General features: G+C 45.9%; 1 protein-coding gene across 1 annotated transcript; it reads left to right on the top strand.

The window, feature by feature from the left end:
* Positions 1-869: 869 nt before the first annotated feature.
* Positions 870-18,287, top strand: DCST1 (DC-STAMP domain containing 1). Its single transcript, XM_033925446.1, has 16 exons — positions 870-1,322; positions 1,905-2,030; positions 3,818-3,892; positions 4,121-4,249; positions 4,339-4,478; positions 4,632-4,842; positions 4,992-5,135; positions 8,424-8,545; positions 10,081-10,238; positions 11,984-12,083; positions 14,268-14,363; positions 15,196-15,322; positions 15,643-15,759; positions 15,929-16,071; positions 16,273-16,386; positions 17,819-18,287. Exons 1-16 carry the CDS (start codon positions 1,196-1,198, stop codon positions 18,065-18,067), a joined length of 2,178 nt encoding a protein of 725 aa, XP_033781337.1. The 5' UTR covers positions 870-1,195; the 3' UTR covers positions 18,068-18,287.
* Positions 18,288-21,013: the final 2,726 nt, after the last annotated feature.

The following is a 21,013-nucleotide window of genomic DNA, read 5'->3' on the forward strand; positions in this document are numbered from 1 at the left end:
CCAATAGCAGGTTCAAAGCCCTCTTTGAAAACCTGGCCTCGCAGTCCTTGTGGATGTTGCACATAAGCAGTGAATTGGGGAAAAAAATCCCTTGTACCTTACTGCAGTAAAATGTGATTTTTCATTGCTTGGACGTGGTTTCCCCTTCTGTTTGCATGCACAATTTGATTGTGATCAGCAATTGGGAATATTTAGTGTCCGTTCTGACGAAGGCTCTTTAAGAGCTTCCTTAGTGAGATGTGAACTAAAGAATGACACAGGGTCAAATTTTTCCCTGTCCCCGCGTGAACTAATTTTCCCGTTCCCATCCCGGCGAATTCTTTTCCTCTCCCTGCCCCGTCCCTGCAAGCTCCGTCCTCATCCGCACAAGCCTCAAACCCTTTAAATTTACACAGGTGTCAAAGTCGGTCCTCGAGGGCCGGAATCCAGTCGGGTTTTCAGGATTTCCCCAATGAATATGCATGAGATCTATGTGCATGCACTGCTTTCAATGCATATTCATTGGGGAAATCCTGAAAACCCAACTGGATTACGGCCCTCGAGGAGGGACTTTGAACCCCTGCTTTAAAATCATAAGCGTTCAAGGCTTGTGTGGTTAAGGCAGAGCTTACAGGAATGGGGCAGGTTACAGCGATAAAATTCATGGGGATGGGACGGGAAAAATTGAGTTCCTGCGGGGATGGGGACGAATTTGTCCCCATGCCATTCTCTAACGTGAAGTCAAACTCCCAGAGTCTGGCAGCATATCCCTTCCAGTGTAGGGTTACCGTATGGCTCCAGAAAAAAAGAGGACGGACTGAGGCATCTGGGTTTTACATTCAGTGCTTTCAATGGAAGTTAAACCCAGATGTTTCAATCTGTCCTCCTTTCTCTGGAGCCATGTGGTAACCCTATCAGGGCCTCTGCCTATGAGCGATGCTGGTTGGCTAGCTACAAGGGACCAAGATACTGTCCCTGCTTGAGTGAGGCCTCCGCTTGAGGTGAGTGCGCTCTTCTGCTTGAGCCTGCGCGAGGTGTTGTCTGCTGGAGGCCCTCTACTTACACAAGGTGCCTTGGCTAGAGTGGAGACATTACCTGACCGGATGCACCGAGCACAGCCTCTGAAGTCACAGTGCTACCAGGAAGTGATGTCATAGCCATGGCATTCCAACCAGAGCCGCCTGTGGCCAGCGCCAGGGACTGATTCTCCTGCGCTATGGGCAGAAGCAGGAGCAGGTCTGGCGCGGAAAGAGAAGCTTTGCTCAAGGCAGAGAAGAATGAAGATGTGGAGAAAAGGGGAAAAGAGGAAAAGGCAAAGGCAAAGGCAAAGTTACCCAACACCAGTAAGTACCGTATATTGTGTGTGGGGTGGGTGTTTGGGTTTTTGTGTGTGTTCCTCTCTGTCTGGCCGCTGTTGCCGAAAATGTGCTCAGCATGACCTCTGCACTTCTTCCTATTCAGCCCTCATCGGGGAACCAATAAATCATGGTTACCATATGGCTCCAGAAAAAGGAGGACGGATTGAGACATCCGGGTTTTACTTTCAATGGAAGCAAAACCCAGATGTCTCTATTTGTCTTCCTTTTTCTGGAGCCATATGATAACTCTATCTGCACTGCTTCCTATCAAGCTCTCATCAGGGAGTCCTCGTGCGTGGCCTCTGCACAACTTCCTGTCCGGCTCTCATCAGGGAGCCCTCGTGCATGGCCTCTGCACAACTTCCAGTCCAGCTCTCATCAGGGAGTCATCGTGCGTGGCCTCTGCACAACCTCCTGCCCAGCTCTCATCGGGGGAGTCATCGTACGTGACTTCTGCGCAGCTTCCTGTCCGGCTCTCATCAGGGAGTCCTCGTGCGTGGTCTCTTTCTGTGCTCTTTCCCATGCAGCTCTTCTGAGATTATAACCAATTTTTCCTGTTTTCTGGAGGTTTGAAGCGAGCTCTGACCTTCCTGCTGCCGTCCTTCTGCGTCCGCTACCTCTGGAGCGATGCCACCGAATTCCGTTACAGCAAGTTCTTCCTGGGAGCTGGCTTTGGGGGTCTCATCGCTATTGGTAAGTACAAGTACCCAGGGTGCTGTTGAATGCAATGCTGGGGTCTCGTCCCATACAGAGGAATTAATGGTTTGCAGATTGGTGTTTCAGGGACTCTGGGGGTTTTGGGGTCTGGGCATGGAGATCTGTGCTTTGCACCTTATAAAGCCTGAGATGCTTCAGACGTAATTTAATTTTGGGCTTCAATTTTGACTCGCACCCTTTTCAGGTGTGGTTGTAGATGGTTACATTCGGGGGCAGGAGGTATTTTCCTGTCCCCGGAGGGACTCACATTCTAAGGCCTACTTTTACTAGGGTAACCAGATGTCTGGATTTCACCGGACATGTCTGGGGGTCCGGATGACTTTTCAAAACCCGGCACTTTGGGTTTTGAAAAGCCTCCTCTCAATTGCATCAGTGGGGTGGGGGCGGAGCCAGGGCAGGACTGAGGCAGAGTTGGGTGGGACTGGGGGGCGGGTCTTGGGTGTCTGGATTGTACAATCGTAAAATCTGGCAACCCTATCTTTTACTAAACTGCGTAAGAGCTTCGTACCGCAGACTCCGTCGCTCATTCGGTTCCTATGAGCCGTCGGAGCGTTTACCTCGCTGGTCCCGGGCTAAGAAGCTCTTCTGTGGTTTAGTAAAAACCTTGCGTAAGTCTGTACCTCAGGCAGTGAAGGGAGAAGCCACTAGGAATCAGGGCAGGATTTGAACCGTGTTCCCCTGGTTCTCCGTCCACCGCCCTGATCATTAGATTTCGCCTGCGTTTAGCTTTTCGTTTTAATTTGTTTATTGAAAATTTTTCAGAAAACGATACAAAATCTCAGAGGAACGATAAATACAAAGCCCAAAATCCACATGAAACATATCCTCTCAAGCCCCTGCCCCCAAACTCCTAAGAACATAAAATAAAAAGTTGTACCGTAAATAAAGTCTACTTTTCGCTACAGGTGAGTCCGACCTGGGGGAAAAGACTGTTTCCGACGAGCTGCCAATAAGAGTCCAGCAGCAGTAAAAATAAAACCAGCTAATTTATGGGCTTTAGCAGTCAATGGAACCAAGGGGAGATGTAGGAGAGCACTACCCATATGTCGAGTAAGATTGGTGCGTAAGATATCAGACAATAATTCAAAAACCATATCCCAATAGGGGATAACCCTCGGGCAGTCCCACCAAATGTGAAGAAAGGTACCTGGCTGACCACAATTTCTCCAACATAAATTTGATACTTGAGGGTACATTTTATGGAGATGTTGGGGTGTAAGGTACCACTGGTAGAGCATCTTCTATCCGTTTTCCACCAAAGAGCTAGCTATAGAAACACGAAGCAAGTGACTAAACACCTGCTCCCAGTTAATAGTTGGTGGAACTGGTCGCAAGAGTCCCTCCCAAATAGAAAGATATTTCATGGGGGGAGCCTGTTAAAAATCTAGAAATGCACCCCCTACCACTACTTCCCATAATCGCCCACTCCAGGGGGGTCTCCTCCAAGCAAAGATCACTGAGAGCCCGGCGACCAATAAAATCCACCCCCTGACGATACCCGTTTAGCTTTTCAGTGTATTGGAGTGCCAGTGGTTAAGGATGCAGAATGGGGCGTGTGTTAAAGGTTCAGGTGTCTCAGGGTTCTCAGGGTTCAAGGATTCAGGATGATGGGATGTCCACACTGGGTTGTTCAGGATCCTTCGGTCCAGCGTGTGGCAGGGTCTGAGGCTGAGGGGTTCAGAATGGACGGGGTGTCTGTGGCTCAGCGGTTTGGAACTTTGGGGGGCGTGCAGAACATTAGTTTCCTTCTATTTTCCCGGCAGGTCTCTACTACGCTTTGGTTGACCCGATGAGCCTGTATGAGAGCCATAAGATTCGATTATTGTATGGACTGTTTGGTGAGTGTCCGAAAAAAAATATTCCAGCAAGGAAGAATGCCTCCCCTAAAAAAAAAAACAACAATCCAGGGAAGAATCCAAATAAATACTTCCAGGGATGGCAGCGTGGCTGCTTTCAACGCGGTGCGGTGAGGTCTGCCGTGAAGGTGGAGGTCTTGTCAGCTCTCCTGGTGAGGTCTGCAGTGCATGGTATCGCTCTCCCTAATAAGACTGTCTCTCTTTCCGCAGGTATTTTTGCTGTTGGCTGGGGTTTGTCATTACACTTCCGTTGTGTCAGCCTTTTGCTCATTCCACAGATCCTAAGCAAGGAAGGCCGTGCTTACCTGCTTGTGTATGTTTTGGCTTCAATTTACGCTGGTATGAGACCACTGACACGTTGCTTATACTCTCAGAGCATCTCGGTAAATGAATTATATAGGGAATAACAGCCTGTTCTTCCCCCCCAGGGCCTGTCACCAACCTACAGAGTAACCTGGATAGTGTGGTGAAAAGCGTCGGCTGCACTGTGGAACTTCAGATCAACCACACCAAAGAGATGTGGCGGGTGGCTACAGCCCCTTTCAGGAAGGTTATCGAGGACCTAGTGGTAAGTACCATGAGAGAACGGAAGAGTGTCCAAGTACGGGAGCCTCCAAACACCAGAATGGGAGTAAAACAAGGCCCGGCCGTCACTAGTCTGACAGTAAAAGTTGAAGAGGTTGAGAAGGAGATTCTCAGTCTGAATTTTGTTACTCCTTAGAGAGGCGGGAAGAATTTCAACACTGAAGTGAAGAATGTCTCAAACAAGTTCACCGCGGTCAGAGACATGGTCACCAGCGAAGATGGCTTTGACCTGAGCAAAGAGAAGGAGGAGGAGAGGAAGGTGGTGGAGAGAAGGACGATGAAGAAGAAGACTCCTGTGCTCTCCACCCAGAAAATGTTTGAACTGAAAACTAAGATGCGTTGTGAATGTGAGTAAACTGTCACTTCAAAAAGCAATGAGTGTGAGTATCCCCTCACCTGAGACACCTGGGAGGGTGAGTATCCCCTCACCCGCGTGCCTGGATATCCCAGGGTGAGCGAGATTCACGGTACTTTTTTCTCATCTCTCCTTCCCTAGATGTTGTCGAAGGGGCCATTCAGCGCTGTCACGCCTGGTTTGATAAGAAATATGATAATTGTCTGAGGACCATCTTCATACCCTTGATCAGTCACCTGCTCTGCCTGCCCATGCGGTTCAAGTTCCTCTGCTACCTCACTCGCTGTGAGTGACATCACCTTGCACCTGAGAGAAAATTCAGCCTAGGATACTCATGTGGTGAAATCAGTTAGCTTAGCGGGGTTTAAAAAAAAGGTTTGGCTACATTTCTAAAAGGGAGGTTCATAGGCCACTATTGAGATGGCTTGGGGAAATCCACTGCTTATTCTTAGGATAAGCAGCGTAAAATCTGTTTTATTACTTGGGATCTAGCTAACGGTAGGTACTTGGGACCTGGGTTGGCCACTGTTGGAAACAGGATACTGGGCTTGATGAACCTTCGATCTTTCCCAGTATGGCAACTCTTATGTGAGCCAAGTATAGGACAATCGAGCCCTTATGACATCACTGCTGAGGTTGGCTCTTAGGCATTAGGGAATGAGGCATTATGACATCACAATCTCAGCTCTGGAATGTTGCTACTCTTTGGTTTTCAGTCAGGTATTTGGGACCTGGGCTGGCCATTGTTGGAAACAGGATACTGGACCAGTATCCTGTCCCAGTAGGGCAATTCTTATGTTCTTATTATATTAAGAGAAGAATCAGAAAGTATCAGATTGAACTTTCTGACTAACAGGACTCTTGGTTCTTCTGGCTTCCTCCCCTCCCTTCCTTAGTGTCTCCTTTACCTTTCTCTTCTTTTCTCTCTCTCACTCACTCATCTTTCTCCATCCTGTGTACTTTCAGCTTTAGAAGGGAGAGATTTCTCTGGTGCACTGGACAAGGCATATATTAGGAATGAGTTTTGTAAAAATGTCACTCCAGAAGATCTGCAGATGACCTCTGTAGAAGGGAATAAATGGCAAGTAGGCGCATCAGGGAAAGAAGAGTGAATTGTAGAAATGGGTGAACAAAATGGGATGGTAGATGGACAGGTGAGATAGAGGCGGTTAGTGGAATGAATGGGAGAATGGGAGGGTGGATGGACAGATAAAGTGAAGGAGATCAGAGGAATGAATGAGGTGAAGGTGGTTAGAATGGAAAGGTGGTTAGATCGATAGAAGAATAAATAGATGAACAGGAAGGTAGATGAACGGATCAGTGGATACTGTGTTTCCTCAGAAATAAAACACTTATATTAATTTTGGGTCCAAAAAACGCACTAGGGCTTATTTTCGGGGATGTCTTATTTTTTTTTTTTTGTGTGTGTACAACGATCATCTCTCACCCATGCCCTTGTGCAGCATCTTTCTATCTTTCATCAGTGATGCGGCGGAGGGAAGGCCCCGGCGGGGAAGGCCACGAAGCAGCCTGTTCGATTTTGCCACCATAGCTGTATGGAACGGAGGTATGTCGGCCTCGCAGAGGGAGGGTCGGCGGGGTTCTGCTGTTCTGGGTAGGAAGGAGGGACGGAAAGATGCTGCGTAAGGGAATGGATGAGAGGGGAGGAAAGATGCTGTCGGCGAATCGGGGAGTGTCGGGGACATTCGGGAGGGGGCTTCGGGGGTCGATCCAACTAGAGATTATTTTTGGGGTAGGGTTTATATGAGAACCTACCCCCGAAAATCATGCTAGGGCTTTTTTTCGGGGTAGGTCTTATTTTCGGGGAAACACATTACATGATGGGATAGTAACACTGATACATGAACTGCGGGATGGCTGTAACAGAGAAATAAAAAAATGAAGGCAGATAAAGACGAGCCATACCATCTACTATCCCTTATAGTTTATTTGGTTGTAGCCCGCCTTTAACAAGGTGGGTTGCAATACCACATTCACAATAAGTATTAAAAAACAATCATAAAACAGACATACATAAATTTCATCAACGTATCATGCAAATTTAGCAGATGAAAATAAGTGCTCAGCACCCATATTTCATTTCGCAAAAAAAAAAAAATAAAAAGTCTCCTCAAAAGCTCAACAATCACGTCTTTATGCTTTCTAATATAAAATGGAATATGATTCCACGCATCCGGACCAGCACATGAAAAAGCTCCCACTCTTGGGACTTGTAACTCCCTAGCTTGAGCAGGGCGTAAATTGCATGATGGCACATAGTCAGATATAGAGTTGATGAAGTATTTTGGCGCCATTCCATGAAGAGAAAGATAAATTAAGAGCAGCAGTTTATATCGTATCCTAAAGTCGGTCTTCCAGCCAATAAAGCTTCACGTAAAACTCAGACACGTGGTCAAATATCCCAACACCAAACAAGACGCGAATTATCGAGTTCTGAGTGACTTGGAGGATCCCTAGTAGCACCAGATTGCAGTAGTCCAGACTGGACAATACTACTGATTGAAGGACACACTTAAAATTGGCACCAGTCAAATAAGATTTAAGATTACTCAGCAATCGTAATTCGAAATAGGTCTTCTTGACCATAGCGAGAATGTGAGATTGAAAGGACAAGTGGGAGTCTAATATGACTCTTACATATTTAACCTCAACTGAAAGGTGGATAGTTGTTCCTAAGTCCTTCCTCTCCCTTAGAGATCCTAGTTTAGCTAGGTCCTCACAAACACAGTCTTGCATGCTTCTATTTCCATTGGTCTTCTATGGTCCTGCTCCCAGCCATTCATCTATGAACACAGAACACAAATATTTGTTAAGTAGCTCTACCTTATCTTTGTCAGCTTCTCCCCTTTGCCTTTGAGTCTCACAATGCCACATTTGCACTTCCTTCTACCACTGACATATCTAAAATAAATGTATTGTCCCCCCCCCCCCCCATTTTCTCAAATTAGCTATTTATTCTTCCATTCACATCTTTGCTTTCCTGACTACTTTACAGGCTTCTCTTAGCTTTTTCAGATATTGCTGCCTGTCTTCTTTCTGAGATCTCTTGTAGTTTCATGAACCCTAACCTCTTTTTTCATCTGTTTTCAGCTATTTCTTTGGGAGTGGTTAGTGCTACAGCCTTGGCACCCTGAGGTTGTGGGTTCAAATCCCGCCCTGCTCCTTGTGACCCTGGGCAAGTCACTTAATCCCCATTGCCCCAGGTACATTAGATAGAGTGGGAGCCCGCCGGGACAGTTAGGGGACAACGCTCGAGTAGCTGAATAATTTGTAATCCGCATAGAATTGTAGGATATGCGGCATATAGATTAGAAATTAATTAATTAAAGCCTTACCCAGCCTCCTCTCCCTTTTATTTACTTTACCTTCCTAATGCCAGAATGGACAAATGAATGAAAGGGTAATTAGGGTTTGGTGGGTGGGAAGTATTTGATGCTTGAACAGTTGGATCATCATGGCCCAGAAGGAAGACTGAAGGCCAATCTGTGCATTAAAGGTCAGATCTTCTGATATGGTTTGCTCTCACTGGTTTTTCTTTTGATTGCTCCCTAGTGATGACAAAATGGTGCAAGGATCGCATTCCGGTTGCAGGAAACTTTGGACAGACATACGACAAAATCAACAAGTCTGTGATAAACTTGACACAGTCTTTCACTACTGAAGTCTCCATACGAGTACGTGGTGTGGTATTAAACCTTTCCTCAGCCTTCTGCTTCCCTTCTCATTTCTCAAACCCGTCTTGTCCCTCACCCTAATCCCGGCTACAGCTCTGCCCATCCTTTCACTAAGCCTGACCAGAGCTCTTACGGAGCTTCCAACTCAGCCTAGAAGAAAGGGTCTTTGTTGCTTTGAAATGGCTACATACATAGATGCATAGAAACATGATGGCAGTTAAAGGCCAAAAGGCCCATCCAGTCTGCCCGTCTACAGCATCCACTACTTCCTCCTCTCCCCAAGAGATCCCACGTGCCTGTCCCACACTTTCCTGAATTCAGATACAGTATTTGTTTCCACCACCACTACTGGGAGACTGATCCACACATCTACTGCCCCTTCTGTAAAAAAGTATTTCTTTAGATTACTCCTGTTAACGTCATCCTATGCCCTCTCACCCTGGGATTTCCTTTCAATTGAAAGAGACTCGCCTCATGCACATTTATGCCACGTAAGTATTTAAACATTTCTCTCATATCTCCCCTCTCCCGCCTTTCCTCAAAAGTATACATACTGAGATCTTTGAGTCTGTCCTCATACGCCTTATGATGTAGACCAGTGGTTCCCAACCCTGTCCTGGAGGACCACCAGGCCAATCGGGTTTTCAGGCTAGCCCTAATGAATTTGCATGAGAGAGATTTGCATATAATGGAAGCGACAGGCATGCAAATCTGCTCCATGCATATTCATTAGAGCTATCCTGAAAACCCGATTGGCCAGGTGGTCCTCCAGGACAGGGTTGGGAACCACTGATGTAGACTACCAACCATTTTAGTTGCCTTCTTCTGGACCGACTCCATCCTTTTTATTTCTTTTTGAAGGTGCGGTCTCCAGAATTGCACATAATATTCTAAATAAGGTCTCACCAGAGTCTTATGCAGGGCCATCAATACCTCCTTTTTCCTACCTCTCCCTATGCTTTACTGTCCTGGTTAAAGGTCTCTCCGACTGTGATGCATGGTGGTTTTTGCTTCACACTACTGAATGCTTCTAGGCCCTAAAGTAAACATAATGATATCTTTTTCTTAGCCTTAAATCTTAGCTGACGTAATCTTGGAACACAATACCACGCCAATAGTCCAAAGAGATTTTATTCTTACGGCTGCAAAATAGTCATATGATGTGAAGTGCGTAGTATTCAAAAGTAAAAGGTTGCCGTTGGGACCGTCACAGTCACACACCACCACATTGAGAACTTCATAGGATATCTCTATAGTTGGAGTAAAACTTTGGAACTCTCTTCCCGGAACGTTGAGACTATGTATGGATCACTCAATCTTTAAGAAACTGTTGAAAATTCAATTACTTGTGGATGCTTTCATGTAACACACAATGGGAGGACATTGATCTCCACATGGCCACCTTGTAATAATAAGATTATAAGAGAGTCCCGTGTCTGTCTATCTGGCTTTCTCTTTTGCTTGCTCTCTGGATCTCTGTGCTTCTCTTACTGCCCTTCTAATCTTGCCTCGTCCCTTGGGTCTTTCTTTGGTAGAAAAAGGAGCAGAGTATGTTCGTGGGTGTCAACATCTCCAAGGCGAAGCTGAGCGATGACATCCAAGAAGCCATTGACATTCGGAAAAGCCGTTTCAACAGAGTGGTGGCTGTTATCCAGGTCCTGGTCTCCTGCAGCTTCATCTTCCTCTTCTGCTCGTGAGTAGCTCTTGAAATTCTCTTCCCTGAGAGGAACAAAGACAAACAAAAAACTGCAGACAGATGGACAAGATGCAGGCAAAGTTTCTTAGGAAAAGCAAACAATTTGTTGCATACAAATAGACCACTTCTTACAGAATATGGGACCCAACACGGTCCGTGTTTCGATCAACACGTCTTCTTCAGGGGTCCCATAAAACGGTGGTATCGGCGGAAACGCGGTGAGCTGAGAGGACAGGGAGCGAGACTAGACGCTCATCTCTCCGGTTATCGGTCCAGCCTATTTTTTGCGTGCCCCTTGATACCATCATTTTATGGGACCCTGAAGAAGACGTGTTGATCAAAACACGGACCATGTTTGGTCCCATATTCTGTAAGAAGTGGTCTATTTGTATGCAACAAATTGTTTGCTTTTCCTAAGAAACTTTGTCTGTATCTTGTACATCTGTCTGCATTTTTTTTCCATCTTTGTTCCACTGCATCCTTACTGCAGATCCGTTGGATTTGTTCTTTGTCCGAACTCTTCCCTAAGAGGAGAACATAAGAATAGCTTTACTGGGTCAACCCAATGATCCATCAAGCCCAGTGGCCCGTTCTCACGGTGGCCAATCCAGGTCACTAGTACCTGGCCAAAACCCAAGGAGTAGCAATTTTCCATGATACCGATACAGGGCAAGCAGTGGCTTCCCCCATGAGCCATGAGTTCACTTGTCCTAGACACTTTGATGCTACCGAAATCCCTGGGCCTTTTGGGTCTGTGGTTGTACAAAAAAAAACCCAAAACCAAACCCTAGAAATTCCAGCATACTTTGGGATGGGCATCAGAACTGGAGCATTTGAGTTCAGCTTTGGATTTTAGAATGAATTAATTTCTCTGGTGTCCTTTTGTCCACATGTGCCTGTGTTGGTTCCTTCAGGGCACGTATGGGTCAAGAGAGCAGTGTGTTAAGAAATTAGTCTTCTCAGAGCAGCAGGGTTTTTCCCTGGAATTCATTTTGCTGGGGTTTGTTTTATTTTTTGATTAAAACAAACCCTAAAAGCTATAACTTCTCCCAGACTTGGTAAATCAGGGAGATGTTGCTGCATTGATCATCAGATCTGTACTACTCACACCCTTTTACTCTGGGGATAGACACATGTCTTCGAGCAGAGGTCTAGGCAAACTAGAGGCACAGCTTGCCCTGGATCGGTAGCATGGAATGTTGCTACTCTTTGGCTTTTGGCCAGATACTAGGGACCTGGATTGGCCACCATGAGAATGGGCTATTGGGCTAGATGGACCATTGGTCTGACCCAGTATGGCTGTTCTTACATGAGCCAAGTATAGGACAGTTAAGCCATTGTAACATCACTGATGAGGGTGGCTCTGAGGCACTGTGGAATGAGGCATTATGACATCACAATCTCAGCTCTGGAATGTCGCTCTCATTGAGGTTCTGGAATCTTGCTAGTCTTCGAGATGCTGGAATGTTGCTACTCCTTGGATTTTGTCCAGGTACTAGGGACCTGGATTGGCCACCGTGAGAACGGGCCACTGGGCTTGATGGACCATTGGGTTGACCCAGTAAGGCTATTCTTATGTTCTAAAGGAAATGGCCGATGAGGGTAAGGAAAACGGAGAGAGGAGATGGGTGAAGAGTGGATGGAACCTTATGTCCCTGGTAGGCCTTTCAGTGTATCCTTGCACATACTGAAGGGGGGTTCAGCCATCTTCTCAGAGGTCTAATCACTTTTCTCTCCCACAGTGCCTTCTCCTATGCCAACAAATACAACGTGGACATTTGCCACGATAATATTTACATCACGACCTACTTCAAACAGATTGACGCTCGCCGAAAAAAGCAGGTGGGTGCATGCCTGGTGCTGGGAAGCGAGTCATCCCTCGCTCAATGTCCCTCGCTCGATTTTATTGAGCACCACAGGTGATGAGCCTGGCCCCTATGCCTCCGGCACATCCCTGCTTAAAACTCCACTCCCTGCCTAAACACACTCACGTGCCGAGCGGAGCTATTAGTGCCAGCTCTAGTGTATCACTTACATGGACAATTTCCTTTCAAAGACATAAAGTACCTCAATAACTCTACTAACAACTGAAAGACCCCCTCCTCCAAGTAGAGCCCACTGGCACAGCATACCAGAGAGATTTTGCTCTCACTGGAGCTCCAGAATCTTGCTTACTTCTTGAGATTCTAGAATGTTGTTACTCTTTGGGTTTTGGCCAGGTACTCGGGACCTGGATTGACCACCATGAGAGCGGGCTTGATGGACCATTGGTCTGACCCAGTAAGGCTATTCTTATGTTCCTCTTACATGAGCCAAGTATAGGACAATTAAGCCATTGTAACATCACTGATGAGGTTGGCTCTGAGGTGCTATTGAGGCATTATGACATCACAATCTCAGCTCTGGAATGCTGCTCTCTCATTGGGGCTCCGGAATCTTGCTTACTTCTTGAGATTCTGGAATGTTGCTACTCTTTGGGTTTTGGCCAGGTACTAGGGACCTGGATTGGCCACCGTGAGAACGGGCTACTGGACTTGATGGACCATTGGGTTGACCCAATAAGGCTATTCTTATGTTCTTATAAATGGTTTTGTATTTAATAACGTTTGGAGCCCATTGACTAAATTTGTGAAATTATAGTAATGTTTATGTATCTTTTCTTTTCTTCTGCTCATTTACCTTTAAGTTTCAAGTTCAAGTTTATTTGAAATTTGATGAATCGCTTATACATAAAATACTAAACGAATTACATTAAAATCCAAATTTGTACATACGTTAAAATACAAAAGAATGATAATAACAAATAAAAAAAAAGGGGAGAGGGGGGAATTAAATATTGAGAGTTATATTTGGGTAACTTTATTTTCTTCATTACATCTTATATATTATGTTATGTTATTACTAATTGTAGAAAACTGGAACAATTTTGAATGATATATATGTTACCTGTACAGTTAATAGTGCAATGTATGTAATAATTATTGCTCTTTTATTTGTATGGCACTGTTTTAGATTAAAAATCAATAAAGAGGGGGGGAAAAAAATAAATGTTTTTTGACTAACTTGAAGTAGGTTTTGAACATAAGGAAGTGAGGATGGGCAAAGACCAAGACTAAGATAACTAGCAATCTGCTTTTTTGGAGAATGAAAGAACCACATAATTATAATAATAATAATAACAGTTTATATACCGCAGTACCGTGGAGTTCTTTGTGGTTTACAAAAGGATAAAAGAAAGGTGCAAATCGATTGAACTTAGAAGAGGTAAAAGCAAGTGGTTGATAGGTCAAGAGAACCGTTATTGAGGAGAAAGAGATGTACGGGTCAGCCGTCTAGATATTTCAGGAACAGATGAGTTTTTTAGGCGCTTCCTGAATTCCTCATAAGTAGTGGGCGAAAGCAATTGTTCTAGATCTTTACCCCATAATGCTGCCTGATGTGAGAGAAGGTGTTCATAACGGAAGCCCAATTGAATTGGAAACAGCCTTGCTAAAAGAGAGGTTTTCAAGACAGTCTTTTAACGTTTTTGAAAAGATAGCTCACGATAAGAGTCCAGAAGGGTTCGAATGCCAAAGCACTGGTGCGAGAACATAAGGATTACCAGTAAGTTTTGCTGTGAGGATCAAGGAGTACAAATTGGGGAGATCCTGTAAAGAAACGGTGGTAAACCAGATTGAGATATTTGATGGGTCAATGTCAAGCATAATGATACAGGAAACCAGTGTTCTGATATTAAAAGCAAGGGTAACACAATGAAATTTCTTCATGCAACAAATTATATACCACTTATAGTATAAGTGGTTTACATTCAGGTAGTCAAACATTTCTCCTTATCTGTCCCAGTGGGCTCACACGTTATCTGATGTACCTGGGACAGTAGGGGTTTAGGTGACTTGCCCAGTGTGGGATTTGATCCCGCAACCTCAGGATGCTGAGGCTGTAGCTCCTTCCTCCTTAGCGCCTACTGAGTGTCTCTGCAGGACGCACGTGTCTGTTGTTGCTCATTCTCTTTCTGATTTCTTACAGAAAAAGCGAACGCTGCTGCCCCTGAGAAACGGAGAGATTTCTGGCTTTATCTTCCCACTGTCCCCTAAAGTTCAGGGGCCCGAGGTGATGAGCACGGTGAGGACTTCAAATGCGGAGGGAACTGCAGACTGGGGTCAATATGGCAAGGAAGCACACAGGGATGGGACAGTGGCGGGAGGGAACTCATTGATGAAGTAGCTTTTTATTAGAATGTATTTACGGCTATTTTTAAGAAATTCACCCCAGGCCAACGTGCAGCTAGTATTAATCGGACATAGGGAATAAACAATTATAGCAGTACACAGTATAAAGGACTCTTAAGGACTGGGTCACTCTTTTCCATCTTGTAATGAATGAATGGGACCTGGGTTGGCCATTGTTGGAAATAGGATACTGGACTAGATGGGCCTTCGATCTGTCCCAGTATGGCAACTCTTATGTGAGCCAAGTCTAGGATAATCGAGCCTTTGTGACATCACTGATGAGGTTGGCTCTTATTGGTGGAATGAGTAATTATGACATCACATCTCAGCCCTGGAATGTTGCTACTCTTTGGGTTTCTGCCAGGTACTTGGGACCTGGGTTGGCCACTGTTGGAAACAGGATGCCAGGCTTGATGGACCTTCGGTCTGTCCCAGTACCACGCAATTCTTGTGTGAGCCAAGTCTAGGACAATCGAGCCTTTGTGACATCACTGATGAGGTTGGCTCTTATTGGTGGAATGAGTTATTATGACATCACAATCTCAGCCCTGGAATGTTGCTACTCTTTGGGTTTCTGCCAGGTACTTGGGACCTGGGTAGGCCACTGTTGGAAACAGGATGCCGGGCTTGATGGACTTTAAGGCAACTCTTATGTTCTTCTGACTGAAAAGGCAGAAAGAGTCTCTTCCATTTTAACTGTCCCCCCCCCCCCTTCTTCTTTGCAGGTACTGTCACTAATACAGACTCTCCCGCTGGCTATGCTCCTCTTCATCCTCTGTGGCACAGACTATATTCTCTTCAAGCTGTTCAACCTCATACGCAAGCATTCCTTCATTGAGTATGCCTTCTCAAGTGAGCAGAAACAGCTCTTTCTGGGTTTGGGGGTCACTGTCCCAGCTGAGTTCCTGCCTTGCCCCCGCAGCAACAGGAGGCTGGCATCCCTCGCTGTCTGTGTTCTGTTTTTGACCGGGACAGCTTCCAGGTTGTCTGCAGATCTACAATTTATTTCTGTATAACATTGAATAGTAATTAGCTACTCTAAGTATTTTTCCTATCTGTCCTGGTGGACTCACAATCTAACTATGGGACCTGGGGCAATGGGAAATAAGTGAGTCAGAAGGAACGGCACCGGATCGTAATCCCTTCCGCCTTTTTATCTTTTTCCACCATAGGCCGACACCACCTCGAGGTTGATGTTGGAGGGGCTGGATTGTTGGCAAAACTTCTGCGTGGTACGATTGGAGCCTTGAACACCTCTTCTGAGATGATAGTGGAGTCCAACAACCTGCGTAAGTTTGGGACCCTTTTTGAAGGGGAAATCCTAAATGAATCTGGGCTTAGGTTCTGTAATAAACCCTGAGCCATGTACAGGGAGTGTTTGTCCTTAGCAGTCTCTCTTCTAGTGCCTCTGACTTCAGTACTCTCTTTCCCATTGCACCTCATGGATGACTCCTTCAGACTGCCTTCCAAAGTCTCACGCCATGTCCTCCAAGGACTACCTGCTTGCGTGTCTTCCCATGGGCTGCCTCTTCCTACTCAGCTTTATCCAGGTGTACGTATGCCGTCTTCGAAGAGCTGTGGCCTCCTTCTACTTCCCAAAGGTAAACTTGCTGGAAGCACCACTACTCAGTGGCATCCCAGAAAATCCCCTGCTCCTGATGGTGAGCATCGGATTCCTCCAACGATTCTGGGCTGTGCTCCTGAGAACTGGGCTGCGGGACCCTGCACTCCCACCCTTTCTTCAGCCCAGCCTGCTTCCTCTGTTCATGGGGTTCTCTTCTGCAATCCTTTTGTCTTCCCAGAGAGAAAAACGGAGGGTTTTGTTCCTGTACAATGAGACCATGCGGAAGAGGATTTCCTTTATCAGCTTCCAGAGGAAGAGGATAATGAGGCGAGCCCGTATGAGCAACCTTGTTGTAAGTACAGCACTGCGGCACGGTCTTCTCTTGGGGCTGAGAGGTGCCAGTGTGGTACTGTTGGCAGAGAGCAACCTCGGTAGGCCGTAAGCCAGGGATGGGGGAGTAGTGAATGCCATTAGAAAATCCTCCCTCAGAGGAAGAGGTGGAGGGCCTAGCTAATGGTCTGTCCTTGGATCGTGAGGGGACACCTGAACTAACTAAAGCTTCCTGGTCTATCCTTCCCCTTCCACCTGGCCTAGTCTGTCTCACGTTCATAGGAAAGTTGTCTCAAGAAGCTGCTGTTTCCACAAGGAAAAGACACGCACATTTTGAAATGTTGAACCCTTTCTTCACTAGAATCTGGTCTAGTCTGGGAAAGCTTAGAGTCACAGACACATCTCTTAATGTACAGGCCGACATGTCAACTGAGTACTTACAGGAATAAAATATCACAAAGATGACAATGAAAGCTAGAAATTCTAACACTTACGAGGGGGTGCTGAAAAGTTCTCAGCCCAACCAACCAACTTCCTATATTCTGAGCGTTATTTTGCCACTGTAACCGAAAGGAACGCTATCTTATTTTCGTTAAGCGCCAATCTGCAGAAACCAAATTTTGACATTGTTTCAGATCATCGACTGAACCCTATCCACGCCATTCTCTTCTTGGTTGGGCTGAGAACTTTTCGGCAGCCTCTGGTAGAGTGAAGAGTTTCAGTCTCTGGTCACCAGAGCCGATACTGTGATGTCATAATGGCTCATTCCACCAATAAGAGCCAACCTGATCAGTGAGGTCACAAGGGCTTCATTGTCCTATACTTGGCTCACTTTTAGTACATAGGAGGGGGTGCTGAAAAGTTCTCAGCCCAAACTTCCTATATTCTGAGCGTTATTTTGCCACTGGAGCTGAAAAGAGCGATCTCTTATTTCGTTAAGCGCCAATTGGCAGAAACGAAATTTTGACATTGTTTCAGATCATCGATTGAACCCTATCCACGTCATACTCTTGGGCTGAGAACTAGAGAATGACAAGGGGACAAATTTGTCCCCATCCCCGCAGGAGCTCAATTCCCCCATCCGGTCCGCGTGAGTTTTGTCGCTGTCCCTGCCCCATTCCTGTAAGCTCTGCCTTAACCACACAAGCCTCGAACACTTATGATTTTAAAGCGTTTGAGGCTTGTGCAGATGAGGACAGAGGTTACAGGAATGGGGCAAGGATGAGAAAATGAGTTCCCATGGGGACGGTGAAAAATTTGTCCCCGTGTCATTCTCTACTGAGAGCTCTTCAGCAACCCCTCGTACTGATACAGAAATATCCAAATAGTAATTTTAGCCTGTATAGATCAGAGGCTGAGTTTCTTGCTGGAGTATGCATTTCCCCTAAAGGTGGACCACATAAGGAAAAATCTTGTCAGAAGAGTGACTGTGGTCTTCTTCCTTTTTTTTCTAGGCTCGGGGCATGGTAGGCAACCTGTACCACTATTTCCCCTTCCTGCGGAGGTTCTTACGGCGGCGCTGCATGGTGTGTGACAGAGCTCAGTCCAAGACGTCCTGGGTGTGCAAGACCTCCTCCTGCGGGGCTGTGTACTGCGCCTCCTGCTGGAGAGATATGAAGCGGTTCTGCTTTGCCTGCATGCCCTACGAAGGCTTCATCTCTGCGGACAGTGACAGCGAGCAAGACCCTCGCTATGCAAATTAAAGCCTGAATGCAAATTACAGTTCAGAATTCAGATTTATGTACAGTATGCAGTTGGTGCATTGACCTGGTCTCCGTTTACTGAAAATATATATTTGAAATGGTAGAGTTGTGTTCTTTTCTGTAGAAAGTTTTGTCTTTGAACTTTTTATTCCTGGTTTGCTGCTTCTGTGGGGGCTCGTGTTTATTCTTATCCTCTTAATACAAATCTTTGTCTCGCCTCTGTTCATCTGGCTTTGTTTCATCACATCTGAGAAAGGGACTTGTGTAGTCTGCATGGCCCTGGATAAAGGTGAAAGTAGACTAATGGAGCAAGTGAATTTTTTCTGGGCTACAAGGCTTATGAATTGCCATATTGGGACAGACCGAAGGTCCATCAAGGCCGGTATCCTGTTTCCAACAGGGGCCAACCAAAGTCCCAAGTATCTGGCAGAAACCCAAAGAGTAGCAACATTCCAGAGCTGAGATTGTGATGTCATAATGCCTCATTCCACCAATGCCTAGGCGCCAACCTCATCAGTGATGTCATAATGGCTCAATTGTCCTAGACTTGGTTCAAATAAGAGTTGTCATACTGGGACATCAAGCCCAGTATCCTGTTTCTAGCAATGGCCAACCCAGGTCCCAAGTACCTGGCAGAAACCCAAAGAATAGCAACATTCCAGAGCTGAGATTGTGATGTCATAATGCCTCATTCCACCAATGCCTAGGCGCCAACCTCATCAGTGATGTCATAATGGCTCAATTGTCCTATACTTGGCTCACATAAGAGCTACCATACAGATTGAAGGTCTATCAAGCCCGGTATCCTGTTTCCAACAGGGGCCAACCAAAGTCCCAAGTATCTGGCAGAAACCCAAAGAGTAGCAACATTCCAGAGCTGAGATTGTGATGTCATAATGCCTCATTCCACCAATGCCTAGGCGCCAACCTCATCAGTGATGTCATAATGGCTTAATTGTCCTATACTTGGCTCACATAAGAGCTACCATACAGATTGAAGGTCCATCAAGCCCGGTATCCTGTTTCCAACAGGGGCCAACCAAAGTCCCAAGTATCTGGCAGAAACCCAAAGAGTAGCAACATTCCAGAGCTGAGATTGTGATGTCATAATGCCTCATTCCACCAATGCCTAGGCGCCAACCTCATCAGTGATGTCATAATGGCTCAATTGTCCTATACTTGGCTCACATAAGAGCTACCATACAGATTGAAGGTCCATCAAGCCCGGTATCCTGTTTCCAACAGGGGCCAACCAAAGTCCCAAGTATCTGGCAGAAACCCAAAGAGTAGCAACATTCCAGAGCTGAGATTGTGATGTCATAATGCCTCATTCCACCAATGCCTAAGTGCCAACCTCATCAGTGATGTCATAATGGCTCGATTGTCCTAGACTTGGTTCAAATAAGAGTTGTCATACTGGGACATCAAGCCCAGTATCCTGTTTCTAGCAATGGCCAACCCAGATCCCAAGTACCTGGCAGAAACCCAAAGAATAGCAACATTCCAGAGCTGAGATTGTGATGTCATAATGCCTCATTCCACCAATGCCTAGGTGCCAACCTCATCAGTGATGTCATAATGGCTCGATTGTCCTAGACTTGGCTCACATAAGAGCTGCCATTCTGGGACAGAATGAAGGTCCATCAAGCCCGGTATCCTGTTTCCAACAGTGGCCAACCCAGGTCCCACGTATTTATGTATTTAAAAAATTTATAGACCGCCTGTTACCAAGCGGTTTCCAATTAAACATACATATAATTAAGACAAATATCATTACGAAGACAAGAACATCTTACTTTACATCTTCATTACTAACTGCTAAGAAATATTACATAAATGCATTAACAAATAACTGTACCTAGCTCAATCCCAAGTAATAAAACAGATTTTATGCTGCTTATCCTAGGAATAAACAGTGGATTTCCCCAAGTCCATTTCAATAATGGCCTATGGACTTCTCTGTGAGGAAATGATCCAAACCCTTTTTTAAACCCTGCCATGCTAACTGTCCTGGGCAGACTTTCTACCTTGATGTGCACCCTAGAGATGGCTGTCCCAGAAGCTTAGCAAAGTTAAAAAAAAATTTTGGTCTGGCACCTTGAAGACGGCTGCTGTCCCTTTCATGGTCTGTGCACTCAGGCCTGTTGTTCTAGGGGTGTTCAAAGCGCAATTGCCCTGCCCCCCCCCATCTACCGGGAGGAAGCTCAGAGTCGGAGAGAGTGCATCCTGCCAATAAATCTTTACAGCCCTCGCATGGGTTTTGCCACTTTTAATCTCAGAATAGGGAGGGGGAAGTATTAGGATCCGTCAGAGCCATAACTTATGCCCAGACTAAAAGTCGCATGGACCTCAGATTTTTAAGGACATGTAGTTAAGATCTGTGGGGTCCGAGTTTTACCCCTTCCCCGCAGCTGGCTTTAGGGCTGCATGGACTAGAGCGGTGGTTCCCAACCCTGTCCTGGAGGACCACCAGGCCAATCGGGTTTTCAGGCTGGCCCTAATGAATATGCATGAGAGAGATTTGCATATAATGGAAGTGACAGGCATGCAAATCTGCTCCATGCTAGCCTGAAAACCTGATTGGCTTGGCGGTCCTCCGGGACAGGTTTGGGAACCACTGGACTAGAGCACAGGTGTCAAAGTCCCTCCTCGAGGGCCGCAATCCAGTCGGGTTTTCAGGATTCCCCCAATGAATATGTATGAGATCTATAGATCTCATGCATATTCATTGGGGGAATCCTGAAAACCCGACTGGATTGCGGCCCTCGAGGAGGGACTTTGACACCTGTGCTCTAGTCCAGTGGTTCCCAACCCTGTCCCGGAGGATCGCCAAGCCAATCAGGTTTTCAGGCTAGCCCTAATGAATATGCATGGAGCAGATTTGCATGCCTGTCACTTCCATTATATGCAAATCTCTCTCGTGCATATTCATTAGGGCCAGCCTGA

This window comes from Geotrypetes seraphini, chromosome 16 (genome assembly GCF_902459505.1).
Source record: "Geotrypetes seraphini chromosome 16, aGeoSer1.1, whole genome shotgun sequence".
NCBI classification, from domain to species: Eukaryota; Metazoa; Chordata; class Amphibia; order Gymnophiona; family Dermophiidae; genus Geotrypetes; species Geotrypetes seraphini.